Raw genomic sequence first — 15,875 nt, forward strand, 5'->3', positions numbered from 1 at the left:
GCCCTGATTTATCTCTTCTATTTGTGCACCAAACCAATTGCTTACTACCTCTTAAATATGCCTTGCATCTTTCTAATTTATGTTTTTGTATATTGTTTCCTTCTTTTTCTCTCTCTCTCTTTATCAAAATCTAAGAATTCTTCAATGTCCTTTACTTTATAAGAGAATTTCTTTATCAAACTAGAACATCCACTGAACACCCACAGCCCTTTGTTTATGTTGCTAAATTTGCACTTATCACAAAATTCATATTGGTTTTTTGATTATTTTATCTGCTATACTAGATTTTAGCTGTTTGATAGTAGAGACCCTGATTTATATATCCTGTATCTGTGACTAAGTAAAATGTCAAACACCTAAAGTGCTCAAAGTATTTGTGATATTTAATTAATAATTAGATGTCATAGGACTCTCTGAGGTACAAATGACCCAGTATACCCACTAATCTAGTCTTTTGTTAGAGTATGTTCAATCTAAGCTTGAGGTCTCTTTGAGAGTCCTCTGTCCTTTTTGTTTTGTTTTGTTTTGTTTTTTTGGCGGTACGCGGGCCTCTCACTGCTGTGGCCTCTCCTGCTGCGGAGCACAGGCTCCGGACGCGCAGGCCCAGCGGCCACGGCTCACGGGCCCAGCCGCTCTGCGGCATGTGGGATCTTCCCGGACCGGGGCACGAACCCGTGTCCCCTGCATTGGCAGGCGGACTCTCAACCACTGCGCCACCGGAGAAGCCCTCCTCTGTCCTTTTACACAAACTTTATCATTGCATGATTGTTTGATTTAGTGTTGAATATTTCAAAAATCTTTATTTCTGATAATGTGACATGGATTAAATATGTTTATGCATATCTTAACAGATAATTAATGTAATTTTATGTAGATAGCATTAGACAAGGGATTGTGGGGGAATACACTGTATTTTAGGTAATTCTGAAATTACCTAATGATGACTAGAACACCTAATACAACTAGTGGTTTCTTTTAAATTTGTGCTATTTAGTTGTCTTTAATTTTGTACATTTTAAATTGGTGAATAGATAATCCTCAGAAAGTCTATTGATAATAAATAGCAAGTATATGTTCTAACTTTATGCCCAAGAAATATTTCCTTAGGCTCTTTGAGGTATTTTGCCAATACACATTTCATTTTAAATGTCTCATTGGCACCATGGTATCATTCATCTTTATTAAACTACAGCAATGTCTTCTTCTCTTAGTTAATTTTTCTATCCCATCATGTTTTACATTAGGGTTTTATTTGCCCTCAGGCTTCCTCTCCTTTCTAAAGCAGTCAAAATAGCTGACTTCAGAAACCAGGGAAGACAAATATTCTGAAGATTTATTTAGTGGCACGTAATCTTTACCTCTAAAAGTTTTTATTTTCCAAAATAATGTTATCAAAAGTATAAAAAAGTCACAGCATCTTAGTGCAATGGTTTCTGTTTTTCATGATACTTTCTTAAAATTTACCTATATGGTAACAATCTTAAGGCAAATAAATATTTATTATAATGTAATCTGTTTTGGAAGGAAGACTTCAAAGCTTTCGAGGGTGTAACTAGAAAGTGAGAAAGGCTAAGATCCTCCCATTTCTCTGTGCTCAAAATTTGGGCTATCATAGATTCTCCCCCCTACTCGAGAACAATCAAGATTTACATCAAGCTCAGTTTAAATCATGCTCCTTATTTTGTCACAGAGACTGGACATTTGGATTTAGAATGGCCTTCTGACACATCTGAGACTGTCATCAACTGCCTTATAAAATTAAACAGAAAATTGAAAAAGTTAAAAAGATATTTTAAATGAAAATTAAATTAAGGGCAATTTTTTGTTTAGGTTTTCCCTTCTGCTGTTCTTTTCATTTGGCTAATTATTTTTCCTATTCAATATTAAAATTTGCTGTATTTTTTAGTCATTCATTCTTTTATTCATTTTTGCCCTGTGTAACTAGTTTTGGTCTAGTTCTAAGTCACGTGTATTGGGTTTTATCCCCAGAGAAATGCACAAGGGCACTGAGTGGGGCAATATTTTTCTCCACTTTGGTAGGTACTCTCTATTTCACTACCTTTTTAATCCCTGCCCACGCCCCCTCCCAAAATGCAGAATCCAGAATTCTACTGAAATTCTTTTCTTTCCTCCTTCAAAACAACTATTTATGCATTAATACAATATTTGAATAATACGAGCTCAGTCTTGACTGCTTCCTTCGGGCAGATTTTTCAAACAAGGAAATTACAGCATTGTTTTTAACTGGTGGCATTCTTGAGTAAGATGCAAGGCCTTCAGAGGGCTGTGTCTTTCAAAAACCTGCAGAGTGTAGAAGATGGCAAGACATTTTGAGGACTAAAAAGGTTATTGATTTGGTCCCCTCCCACCATGTCCATGTAGTAATTATAGATTTTTACAAATGTTAAAAAATTTACTCCATTAATTCTTTTTAACTTTATATGGTCTTATTAGCAGATATTTGAAGTTCAGAGGAAAAGAAGGATGAATAACCCACATTTGACTATCTTTTGCCTGCCTGCTAATGCATGACCCTGCAAAGCCTCCTCCTTAATCACACATATTTTGGGGAGCCTGCAGGAGTTGTCACATGTGTTCATAAATAAGTCGAATCATTTACTAATGGACACTGGCCATTTCCTTCTCACTTGCCTCACTTGCTAGACCTGCTCCATCAACTCGTTATTGCTGCCGCCGTGTCTACTTTTGCTGGGTGTGGATCCAACTTTGTCTGGATGCCACCACTCTGAGTACATTAATGTGAAGGGCTACCAGTCCTGCTTACGTTCTATGTTCATCATTTAATTCCTATGCTTCTCTGAGGTCCTACTGACATTTTACAACTTGTCTGTAGCTTTCTCAGAGCCCTGCTATTCCAAGCAGGGTTGAGCCCTTCTTTTATGCTGTGAAATTGTTCACTCTGCCATTTCAATAATTAGTACACTGTGTCTCATTAGTTGAACATGCATCTGATTCTTGTAAGTGCATTGAGGTCAAATGTAAAGGTGAAGGAAGGACCAACAAAGTTTGTGTTATGTCTAAAATTATTTTGGATTATCACCCATATGAATAGTATGGGAAAATATTTTTAGTTACTCCAAATGTTAAAGAAGCTGAGGGCTTTTTCCTCCATATGAAAGATGTCTTAAAATATTTTTCAAGCGTTTTTTGTTATTCAGAAGTTTGTTGGAAATAATAAAGTGTTAATAATATCCATCACTAGCCCCTGCTGTTAAAACTAGGAGAAAATATAAGATGTACATTATTGCTATCTCTTTTTTTAATGCAGGTAGAGTAGACTATCTGGATCTATCACAACATGCAGATTAACAAACTAATCTGAATGCTAATGTGGTTTCACACAGTTTACTTCTAAGTAAATATGTTTCCTATAATAATAACTATATATCATTTACCTTGAAAATTCCACTTTAATTAGCCTTTTAGTATGTGGGAGGTTGTAAATATTTGCTTTGTATATTAAAGATAGACCACAAAATGTGTTTGTACTTACTAACTACATAACAGATGTTTCTTTTCCTTAAAAATACTTTTTAAAAATGCTTAAATGCTAAATAATTATAAATTATAATGCTAAATAATTCTAAATTCTAATTTCTAATTAGAAATCAAACGTATATTATTGGAAACCCAAATATATATATTCTTCTTACTACATTTCTCAATGTGATGACATACTAAATCTAGGAAAAGAAGTGCTTTTTTCCTTTTTCTAGAGTTCATTTCTGGGTGGTTAACTAAGGATACATTAAAGTGTGTTTATTCTAATGAACCGTATCTCAAATATCAGTAGCGGAAAGTGATTCTTTTTATTATTTCTAAGGGATCTTGGTTTTATTGGCAATAGAAGATAATTAATTGGCACCTCTTCTTAATTATTTTTTTAAACAGGACAGAGATTCCTTCTGCCATCAGATGTCTTTCTGCTTGACTGAACTGCACCTGTGGTCTTTGAAGAATACCTTACACATTGGGGGTAAATAAGCTCTGGATTAATTTCAATATTTTTAAAATATAAGTTACAACAATATAAATAAGTACTAGCAAAGGTTAGAGCCTAGATTCTCCAGCTGGAATTGGATTATTTTCTTTATACGTAATGAAAAATTGGCTAGTGTATAGTAATTTCTTTTAGTTAACTCTGCTTATTTTTTTTTCAACTTGAGTTACATTTTCTGCTTTGAACATTAATTTTATTGGCCTAATATCTGTTTCCTCTTAAGATACACAAATGTTCCATTTTTTCCTGGAATTATTCATCATAACTGATTTATATTCATAAATATTTGCAGGCTTGCTAGTGGTAAATGCATTTCTATTTGATATTAAAGTAATATTTCAAACATACAACTAAGAGGTACAATTATATTCATTTTTTAAATAAATAAATAAATTTATTTGTTTATTTATTTATTTACTTTTAGCTGTGTTGGGTCTTCGTTTCTGTGCGAGGGCTTTCTCTAGTTGCGGTGAGCAGGGGCCACTCTTCATCGCGGTGCACTGGCCTCTCACTATTGCAGCCTCTCTTGTTGCGGAGCACAGGCTCCAGACGCGCAGGCTCAGTAGTTGTGGCTCACGGGCCCAGTTGCCCTGTGGCATGTGGGATCTTCCCAGACCAGGGCTCAAACCCGTGTCCCCTGCATTGGCAGGCAGGTTCTCAACCACTGCGCCACCAGGGAAGCCCTATTCATGTTTTTTGAATCTCACATTTTTGGGGGAAGAGAGTAATATAAATGTGTTTTAACAATGTTTATTAGTATTTCAGGATAAAGTATATATCATTAGGAAACATCTTTTAAAAAAATCTTTTCCTGTCTGAGTATCTAAAGCAACTCTTGTATTTAGGAGGACAGATTTATTTACATCTTTAGCATCATTACTAAGAAAATGGTTTACCTTGCAAAGCATTATTTCTTTATATCAAATATATAATTACAGATGATGTCATTATAATTTCATTAAGTTTAGCTTGCTTAAAATGGATAAGGATAGAATATCCAGTTAAACAAAGTGGACTTAACACCCATTTGCTTCCTTCCCCGATTCTTCTAAAATGAGAGTAAACGAATTACTATTAAAAAGGTGTAGAGCACTGGAGCCTGCAGGCATTTTGGTGGGGATAATGGCAGACTTTAGGAGGGCTCATGCCAAGGAGTACTTCCCAGAACTTCTGCTGCCAGTGTCCTTGTCCCCGCAGTGAGCCACAGCTGCCCCCCGCCTCTGCAGGAGACCCTCCAAAACTAGCAGCCATGTGGCTGAAAGGATCTTGGTGCTCTGGCCTGGTGTCAGGCCTGAGCCTCTTGAGGTAGGAGAGCTGAGTTCAGGACATTGGACCACCAGAGAACTCCTGGCCCCATGTAATATCAATCGGCAAGAGCTCTCCCAGAGATCTCTGTTGCAAAACTAAGACCCATCTCCACCCAACAGCCAGCAAGCTCCAGTGCTGGATGCCCCATGCCAAATAACTAGCAAGACAGGAACACAACCCCACCCATTAGCAGAGAGGCAGCCTAAAATCATAGTAAGTTCACAGACACTCCAAAACACACCACCGGATGTGGCCCTGCCCACCAGAAAGACATGATCCAGCCTCATCCACCAGAACACAGACACCAGTCCCTTCCACCAGGAAGCCTACACAACCCACTGAACCAATCTCACCCACTGGGGGCACACACCTAAAACGACAGGAACTGTGAACCTGCAGTCTGAGAAAAGGAGACCCTAAACAAAGTAAGTTAAACAAAACGAGAAGACAAAGAAATATGCAGCAGATGAAGGACAAAGGCAGAAATGCACCAGACGAAACAAATGAAGGGGAAATAGGCAGTCTACCTGAAAAACAATTCACTGTAATGAAAGTAAAGATGATCCAAAATATTGGAAATAAAATGGAGAAAATGTAAGAAACATTTAACAAGGACCAAGAAGAACTAAAGAGCAAACAAACAAGGATGAACAATGCAAAAAATGAGATTAAAAATTCTCTTGAAGGAATCAGTAGTAGAATAACTGAGGCAGAAGAAAGGATAAGTGACCTGGAAGATAAAATAGTGGAAATAACTGCCACAGAGTAGAGTAAAGAGAAAAGAATGAAAAGAATTGAGGACAATCTCAGAGACCTCCAGGACAACAGACCTCAGAGACAACAGTAAACCCACCAATATTCTAATTATAGGGGTCCCAGAAGAAGAAGAGAAAAAGAAAGGGTTTGAGAAAGTATTTGAGGAGATTATAGTTGAACACTTCCCCAACATGTGAAAGGAAATAGTCAAGTCCAGGAAGCTCAGAGAGTCCCATACAGGATAAATCCAAGGAGAAACACGTCAAGACATATTAATCAAACTATCAAAAATTAAATACAAAGAAAAAATATTAAAAGCATCAAGGGAAAAACAACAAATAACATACAAGGGAATCCCCATAAGGTTAACAGGTGATCTTTCAGCAGAAACTCTGCAAGCCAGAAGGCAGTGGCAGGACATATTTAAAGAGATGACAGGGAAGAATCTACAACCAAGATTACCCAGCAAGGATCTCATTCAGATTTGACAGAGAAATCAAAAGCTTTATAGACAAGCAAAAGTTAAGAGAATTCAGCACCACTAAACCAGCTTTACAACAAATGCTAAAGCAACTTCTCTAGGCAGGAAACACAGGAAAAGGAAAAGACCTACAAAAACAAACAAAACAATTAAGGAAATGGTAATAGGAACATACATATCGATAACTACCTTAAATGTAAATGGATTAAATGCTCCACCCAAAAGACACAGACTGGCTGAATGGGTATAAAAACAAGTCATGTATATATGCTGTCTACAGGAGACCCACTTCAGATCTAGGGCCACATACAGACTGAAAGTGAGGGGATGGAAAAAGGTACTCCATGCAAATGGAAATCAAAAGAAAGCTGGAGGAGCAATTCTCCTATCAGACAAGATAGACTTTGAAATAAAGACTATTAGAAGAGACAAAGAAGGACACTACATAATGATCAAAGGATCAATCCAAGAAGATATAACAGTTGTAAATATTTATGCACCCAATATAGGAGCACCTCAGTACATAAGGCAAATGCTAACAGCCATAAAAGGGGAAAACAACAGTAACACAATGATAGTAGGGGACTTTAACACCCCATGTTCACCAATGGACAGATCATGCAGAATGAAAATAAATAAGGAAACACAAGCTTTAAATGACACTCTAGACAAGATAGACTTAATTGATATTTATAGGACATTACCCCCCAAAACAACAGAATACAGTTTATTCTCAAGTGTTCATGGAACGTTCTCCAGGATAGATCGTATCTTGGCTCACAAATCAAGCCTTAGTAAATTTAAGAAAAGTGAAATCGTATCAAGTATCTTTTCCGACCAGAATGCTATGAGACTAGATATTGATTACAGGGAAGAAACTGTAAGAAATACAAACACATGGAGGATAAACAGTACGCTACTAAGTAACCAAGAGATCACTGAAGGAATCAAAGAGGAAATCATAAAATACCTAGAAACAAATGACAGTGAAATCACAACGACCCAAAACCTATGGGACTCAGCAAAGGCAGTTCTAAGAGGGAAGTTTGTAGCAATACAATCCTACCACAAGAAACAAGAAAAATCTCAAACTACCTAACCTTACACCTAAAGCAATTACAGAAAGAAGAAAAAAAGACCCAAAGATAGCAGAAGGAAGGAAATCATAAAGATCTGGTCAGAAATAAAAAGAAATGAAGGAAATGATAGCAAAGATCAAGAAAACTAAAAGCTGTTTCTTTGAGAAGATAAAATTGATAAACCGTTAGCCAGACTCACCAAGAAAAAAAGGGAGAAGACTCAAATCAACAGAATTAGAAATGAAAAAGGAGAAGTAACAGCTGACACTGCAGAAATACAAAGGATCATGAGAGATTACTACAAGCAACTCTATGCCAATCAAATGGACACCCTGGAAGAAATGGACAAATTCTTAGAAAAGCACAACCTTCCAAGAATGAACCAGGAACAAACAGAAAATATAAACAGACCAATCACAAGCACTGAAATTGAAACTGTGATCAGAAATCTTCGGACAAACAGAATCCCAGGACCAGATGGCTTCACAGGCGAATTTTGTCAAACATTTAGAGAAGAGCTAACACCTATCCTGCTCAAACTCTTGCAAAATATAGCAGAGGGAGAAACATGCCCAAACTCATTCTATGAGGCCACCATCATCCTGATACCAAAACCAGACAAAGATGTCACAAAGAAAGAAAACTATGGCCAATATCACTGATGAACATAGATGCAAAAATCCTCAACAAAATACTAGCAAACAGAATCCAACAGCACACTAAAAGGATCATACACCATGATCAAGTGGGGTTTATCCCAGGAATGCAAGGATTCTTCAACATACGCAAATCAATCAATGTGATACACCATATTAACAAATTGAAGGATAAAAACCACATGATAATCTCAATAGATGCAGAAAAAGTTTTCAACAGAATTCAACACCCATTTATGATAAAAACTCTCCAGAAAGTAGCCATAGAGGGAACCTACCTCAACATAATAAAGGCCATATACGACAAACAGGGAACAGAAAACCCACTCCTAAAGGATGTGCATGCGAACTCAGTTGACCTGAAAACCAGCACAACAACACCATACTGAGAAGCACATGGACCATAGGTGAAGGGGACCCACTTACTAATCTTGAAGCATCTGCCAGAGAGTCAGGAACCAACTGAGACACTCTCTGGGGACAGAGACACTGGCCAAAGCATTTTTGCAATTTCAGGCTGCCTTCATAGTTCTGGTGCAGGTGAGCACCATTTTGAAATTTTCCCTCTAACCTTTTAGAAAGGAGAGGGAGAAATAGAAAGGACTTTAGAAAGGACTGGGAGAAATAACTGATTTACTTAATACATAGAAATAAACACAGAGACTTAGGCAAAATGAGACAGAAACATATTCCAATCAGAAAAATATGACAAAACCTCAGAAAAAGAGCTAAGGAAAATGGAGATAAGCAATCTAGTGTATAAAGAACTCACAGTAATGATTATAAAAATGCTCACTGAGCTCTGGAGAAGAATGGATGAATACTGTGAAAACTTCAACAAAGATATAGGAAATATAAGAAAGTAATAAACAGAAGTTATAACTGAACTAATATGCTAGAGGGGTTCAACAGCAGATTGCATGAGGTAGAAGAATGAATCAGTGGGCTAGAAAACAGAACAATGGAACTCACCCACACAGAGCAACAAAATGAAAAACGAATTTAAAAAAGTGAAGATAACTTAAGAGACCTTTGGTACAACATCAAGCAGAATAACATTTGGACTATAGGGGTCCCAGAAGGAGGAGAGAGAGAGCAAGGACTAGAAAAATTACTTGAAGAAATAGTGGCTGAAAACTTCCCTATTTGGGGAAAGGAAACAGGTCCAGGAAGCCCAGAGAATTCCGAATAAGATGAACCCAAAGAGGTGCACACCAAGACACATTATAATTAAAATGGGAGAGGTTAAGGGTAAAGAGAGAATCCAGAAAGCAGCAAGAAAAAAACAACTAATTTTGTACAAGGGAAACCTCATAAAGGCTATGAGCAGAAATTTTCAGCAGAAACTTGATGGGCCAGAAGGGAGTGGCATGTCATGTTCAAAGTGCTGTAAGAAAAAACTTCCTACCAAGGATTCTCTACCTAATGAGGTCATCATTCATAATTGAAGGAGAGATGAAGGGTTTCAGATAAGCAAAAACTAAAGGAATCTGTTACTGGCCCTACAGGAAACGTTGAAAGGACTTCTTTAATTTTAAGGAAAAGAAATGGTACTAATTAATAATAAGAAAATATACAAAAGTAAAAATCTCACTAGAAAAGGTAACTATATGATAAAGGTAGTGGATCAATCACTTTTATAAGGCAAGCATGCAGGTTAAAAGACAAATGAAGTAAAATTAACTAAAATTACAATAATTAGTTAAGAGATGCATAAAATAAAAAGATGTAAAGTGTGTCAATGAAAGTATAAAATGTTGGGGGGATAAAAAGATAAAACTTTGGAATGTGTTCAAATTTAAGTTGTTACCAACTTAAAACAGGCCACTATTTAAATAGGATGTTATATGTGAACCTCACTAACTACAAGGAAAAAAGTATAGTAACTACACTAAAGAAAATGAGAAAGGAATCTAAATATAATGTTAGAGTAAACTACTAAAGCACAAGGGAAGAGAGAAAGAGAAGAAAAAAGGAACAGAGAACTTCAAAAATAGCCAGAAAACATTTAACAAAATGGAATAATTATGTACTTATCAATTATTACTTTAAATGCAAATGGACTAAATTTGCCAATCAAAAGTGGCTGAATGGATAAAAAAAGAAGACCCATCTATTGGTTACCTACAAGAGAATTACTTCTCTTGTAATTCTTGAAAGGAAACACACAGACTTAAAGTGAAGAGATGGAAAAAGATATTCCATGCAAATGGATGTGAAAAGAAAGCTGGATTAGCTATATTCATCAGACAAAATAGACTTTAAAACAGAGACAGTAATAAAAGACAAAGAAGGGCATTACATAATGATAAAGTGGTCTGTCCAGCAGGAAAATATTAACATTTATAAATGTATTTGCACCCAACAGCAGAGAACCAATATATATTAAGCAAATAATAACAGACTTACAGAGAAAAATTGAAAGCAATACAGTAATACTAGGGGACTTTGACACCCCATTTACATCAACAAATAAATCATCCAGACAGAAAGTCAATACAGAAACATTGGACTTAAATGACACATTAGTCCAGATTGACTTAATAGATAAACATAGAACATTCCATTCAAAATCAGCAGAATACACATTTTTCTTAAGTACACATAGAAACATTCTCCAGGATAGAGCACTATTAGGTCATAAAACAAGTCTCAGTAAATTGAAGAAGATTGAAATCACATTAAACATCTTCTTTAGCCACAGTGGTATGAAACTAGATATCAATCACAAGGAAAAGGCCAGGAAAAAACACAAAAAGGTGTATATTAAATAGCATGCTACTGAGCAACCAGTGGATCATCAAAGAAATCAAAACAATACCTAGATACAAACGAAAACAGAAATATGTCATATCAAAATCTATGTCATGCAGCAAAAGGAGTTCTAAGAGGGAAGGTCATAGCAATATAGGCCTACTTCAAAAAGCAAGAGAAATCCCAAATAAACAATCTAACTTTACACCTAAAGGAGCTAGAAAGAGAAGAACAAATGAAGCCCCAATTAGTAGAAGGAAGGAATAATGAAGATCAGAGCAGGAATAAATGAAATAGAGACTAAAAAAAAAAAAAAAAAAATGAAAAGATAAGTGAAACAAAGAGCCGGTTCTTTGAAAAGATAAACAAAACCAACAAACCCTTAGCTAGAATAACCAAGGAGAAAAGAGAGAGGACTCAAATAAAATCAGAAATGAAAGAAAAGTTACAGCTGATACCACAGAAATGCAAAGGATCATAAGAGACTATTGTGAACAGTTACACACCAACAAATTGGACAACATAGAAGATAAATTCCTAGAAAGATACAATCTTTACAGACTGAATCATGAAGAAATAGAAAATCTGTATAGACTGATTACTAGTAAGGACATTGAAACAGTAATCAAAAGCTTCCCAACAAACAAAAATATAGAGGACGAGATAGCTTTTCTGGTGAATTTTTACAAAACAGAGATTTAATACCTGTTCTTCTCAAACTATTCCAAAAGGTTGAAGAGGAGGGAAACATTCCAAACATTTTATACTACCAAAACCAGGCAAGGACACCACACAAAAAAAGAAAATTACAGGCCAATTCTTGATGAACATACATGTAAAAATCCTCAACAGAATATTGGTAAACCAAATCCAACGATACATTAAAAGGACTGTGCACCATAGTCAAGTAGGATTCAGGGATACAAAAATGTTTTATCACCCACAAAGCAATCAACATGATATATCATATTAACAAAATGAAGGATAAAAATCATACAGTTATCTCAATAGATGCAGAAAAAAATATTCGACAAAATTCAACATCCATCTATGCTAAAAACTTACAGCAAAGTTGGTAAAGCAGAATTTACCTCAACATAATAAAGGCCATGTATGACAAACCCAAGCTAACATCAGTGGTGAAAAGCTGAAATCTTTTCCCTTAAAATCAGGAATAAGACAAAGATGTCTATTCTCACCACTTTTATTCAACATAATATTGGAAATCCTAGCCATAGCAGTTAGATGAGGAGAAAATAGGTATTCAGATCAGAAAGGAAGAAATAAAACTCACTATTTGCAGATGACATGATACTATATAGAGATAACCCCAAAGACTCTGCCAAAAAAATGGTATAACTAATAAATGAATTTAGTTAAGTTGCTGTATACAAAATCAATGTACAGAAGTCTGTGGCATATTTATGCACTAATAACAAGCTATCAGAGAAATAAAACAATCCCATTTACAATTGCATCAAAAAGAATATAATACCTAGGAATAAATGTAACCAAGGAGTCGAAAGACCTATACACTGAAAAGTACAAGACTCTGATGTGAGAAATTGAAAAATATATAAATAAATGGAAATAATATTCCATGTTCATGGACTGGAAGCATTAATATTGTTAAAATGTCCATTCTACCGAAAGCTGTCTACAGGCATACCTTAGAGATATTGTGGGTTCAGTTCTAGACCACTCCAAAAAAGCAGATATCTCAAAGTGAGTCACAAATGTTTTGGTTTCCCAGTGCATCTAAAAGTTACGTTTACACTATACTGTCATCTGTTAAGTGTACAGTAGCATTATGTCTTTAAAACATGGTACATACCTTAATTAAAAAATATTTTATTGCTAAAAAATGCTAAATATCGTATGAGCTTACAGCAAGTTGTAATCTATTTGCTGGTGGAGGGTTTTGCCTCAGTGTTGATGGGTGGTGGTTGCTGAAGGTTGGGGTGCCTGTGGCAATTTCTTAAAATAAGACACCAGTGAAGTTTGCCACATTGATGGACTCTTCCTTTCACACATGATTTCTCTGTAGCATGTAGTGCTGTTTGATAGCATTTTACCCAGAGTAAAACTTCTTTCAAAATTGTAGTCAATCCTCTAGAATCCTGCTGCTGCCTTATCAACTAAGTTTACATAATATTCTAAATCCCTTGTTGTCATTTCAGTAATCTTCATAGCATTTATACCAGGAGTAGACTTATTTCATATCAAGAAACAACTTTCTTTGATCATTCATAAGAAGCAACTCCTTAAGTATTAAAGTTTTCTCATGAGATTGCAACAAAATTCAGTCCTATATTCAGGTTCCACTTCTAATTCTAGTTCTTTTGCTGTTTTCCCCACATCTGCAGTTACTACCTCCACTGAAGTCTTCAACCCCTCAAAGTTATCCATGAGGGTTGGAAACAGCTTCTTCCAAACTCCTGTTAATGTTGCTATTTTGACTTTTTCCCATGACTCATGAATGTTCTTAATGGCACCTAGAATGGAGAATCCTTTCCAGGTTTTCTTTTCTTATCCTTTTTTTTTTGGCCATGCCACATGGCTTGCAGGATCTTAGTTCTCTGACCAGGGATTGAACCCGGGCCCCAGCTGTGAAAGCACTGAGTCCTAACCACTGGACCACCAGGGAATTCCTAGAAGGTTTTCAATTGAATTTGCCCAGATCCATCAGAGGAATCACTGTCTGTGGCAGCTATAGCCTTAAGAATTGTTTTTCTTAAACCATAAGACTCGAATGTCAAAATTACTCCTTGATCTATGGGCTGCAGAATGGATGTTGTGCTTGTGCTAGCAGGCATAAAAACAACATTAATCTCATTGTACATCTCCATCAGAGTTCTTGGGTGACCAGGTGCATTGTCAATGAGTAGTAATATTTTGAAAGAAATCTTTGTTTCTGAGCTGTAGGTCTCAAGGGTGGGCTTAAATTATTCATTAAATCATGTTGTAAACAGATGTGCTGTCATCCAGGTTTTGTGGTTCCATTTATAGGGCACAGATAGATAGAGTAGATTTAGCAGAATCTTAAGGTCCCTAGGATTGCTGAGCATTGGCTTCTACTTCAAGTTGGCAGCTGTATTAGCCCCTAACAAGAAAGTCATCCTGTCTGTTGAAGCTTTGAAAACAGTCATTGACTCTTCCTCTCTAGCTATGTAATTCCTAGATGGCACCTTCTTTCAATAGAAGGTTGTTTGTCTACATTGAAAATTTATTGTTTAGTGTAGCCAGCTTCATTAATTTTATCTTAGCTAGGTCTTCCAGATAATTTGCTGTAGGTTCTACATCTGCACTTGCTGCTTCACCTTGTACCTTTATGTTCTGGACACGGTTTATTGCCTTAAACCTCATGAACCAACCTCTGCTAGCTTTAAACATTTCTTCTGCAGCTTCCTCACCTCTCTCAGTCTTCATAAAATTGAAAAGAGTTAGGTCCTTGTTTTGCATTAGGGTTTGGCTTAGGGAATGTTGTGGCTGATCTATCGAGGCCACCAAAACTTTCTCTATATCAGCAATAAAGTTGTTTCATTTTCTTATTATTTGTGTGTTCAGTGGAGTAGCACTTTTAATTTCCTTTAAGAACTTTTCCTTTGCAGTCACAACTTAGCTAATTGTTTGGCTCAGGAGGCCTAGCTCTCAGCCTATCTTGACTTTCAACATGCCTTCCTCAATAAGCTTAATCATTTCTTTTTTTAAAGTTAAATTAAATTAAATTTTTTTGTTTATTTATTTTTGGCTGCATTGGGTCTTTGTTGCTGAGCATGGGCTTTCTCTAGTTGTGGTGAGCAGGGGCTTCTCATTGCAGTGGCTTCTCTTGTTGTGGAGCATGGGCTCTAGGTGTGTGGGCTTCAGTAGTTGTGGCTCATGGGCTCTAGAGCTCAGGCTTAGTAGTTGTGGTGCATGGGCTTAGTAGCTCCGCGGCATGTGGGAATCTTCCCAGACCAGGGCTCGAACCCATGTCCCCTGTATTGGCAGGCAGATTCTTAACCACTGTGCCACCAGGAAAGCCAATTATTTCTAACTTTTGATTTAAAGTGAGGGACATGCAACTCTTCCTTTTACTTGAACACTTAGAGGCCACTGTAGGATTATCAACTAGCCTAATTTCAATATTGTTGTGTCTCAGGGAATAGGAAGGCATGAAGAGAGGGAGAGAGATGGGAGAACAGCCTGTCAGTGGAGCAGTCAAAACACACACGACATTTATCACTTAAGTTAGCCTTCTTATATAGGTGCGGTTCATGGTGCCCCAAAACAATTACAGTAGTAACATCAAAGATCACTTATCACAGATCACCATAAAAAAATAATAGTAATGAAAATGTTTGAAATATTGCAAGAATTACCAAAATGTGACAGAGACATGAATTAAGCAAATGCTATTGGAAAATGGTGCCTGTTGACTTGCTCAGTGCAGGGCTGCCACAAACCTTCAGTTTGCAAAAAAGCAGTGTCTGCGAAGCACAATAAAGTGAAGTGCAGTAAAAGAGTTATGCCTATATAGATTCAATGTAATCCTTACCAAAATTCCAATGGCACATTTTGCAAAACTAGAACAAATAATTCTGAATTTTGTATGGAACCACAAAAGATCCCGAGTAATCAAAACAATTTTAAGAAACAGTAACAAAGCTGGAGGTACTACACTTCCTGATTTCAAACTATACTACAAAGCTGTGGTAAGCAAAACGGTATGGTACTGGCGCAAAAACAGGCACACATATCAATGGAACAAAATTGAGAGACCAGAAATAAACCCACACATAAATGGACATTTAACTTATGACAAAGGAGCAAAGAACATA

At 36.3% G+C, this 15,875-nt stretch overlaps 1 protein-coding gene across 3 annotated transcripts in view; it reads left to right on the plus strand.

The window, feature by feature from the left end:
- WDPCP (WD repeat containing planar cell polarity effector) overlaps nt 1-15,875 on the plus strand; it is a 350,773-nt gene that overhangs the window by 182,614 nt on the left and 152,284 nt on the right. For all 3 annotated transcript variants that reach the window (XM_024752967.1, XM_024752968.1, XM_024752966.1), the window contains one exon: nt 3,913-3,997. In XM_024752967.1, coding sequence (XP_024608735.1) covers nt 3,937-3,997 — 61 coding nt within the window. In that variant the 5' untranslated portion in view covers nt 3,913-3,936. The remainder of the gene's footprint in view (nt 1-3,912; nt 3,998-15,875) is intronic.

The sequence above is a fragment of the Neophocaena asiaeorientalis genome, unplaced genomic scaffold, assembly GCF_003031525.2.
Source record: "Neophocaena asiaeorientalis asiaeorientalis breed wild unplaced genomic scaffold, Neophocaena_asiaeorientalis_V1.1 scaffold100, whole genome shotgun sequence".
NCBI classification, from domain to species: Eukaryota; Metazoa; Chordata; class Mammalia; order Artiodactyla; family Phocoenidae; genus Neophocaena; species Neophocaena asiaeorientalis.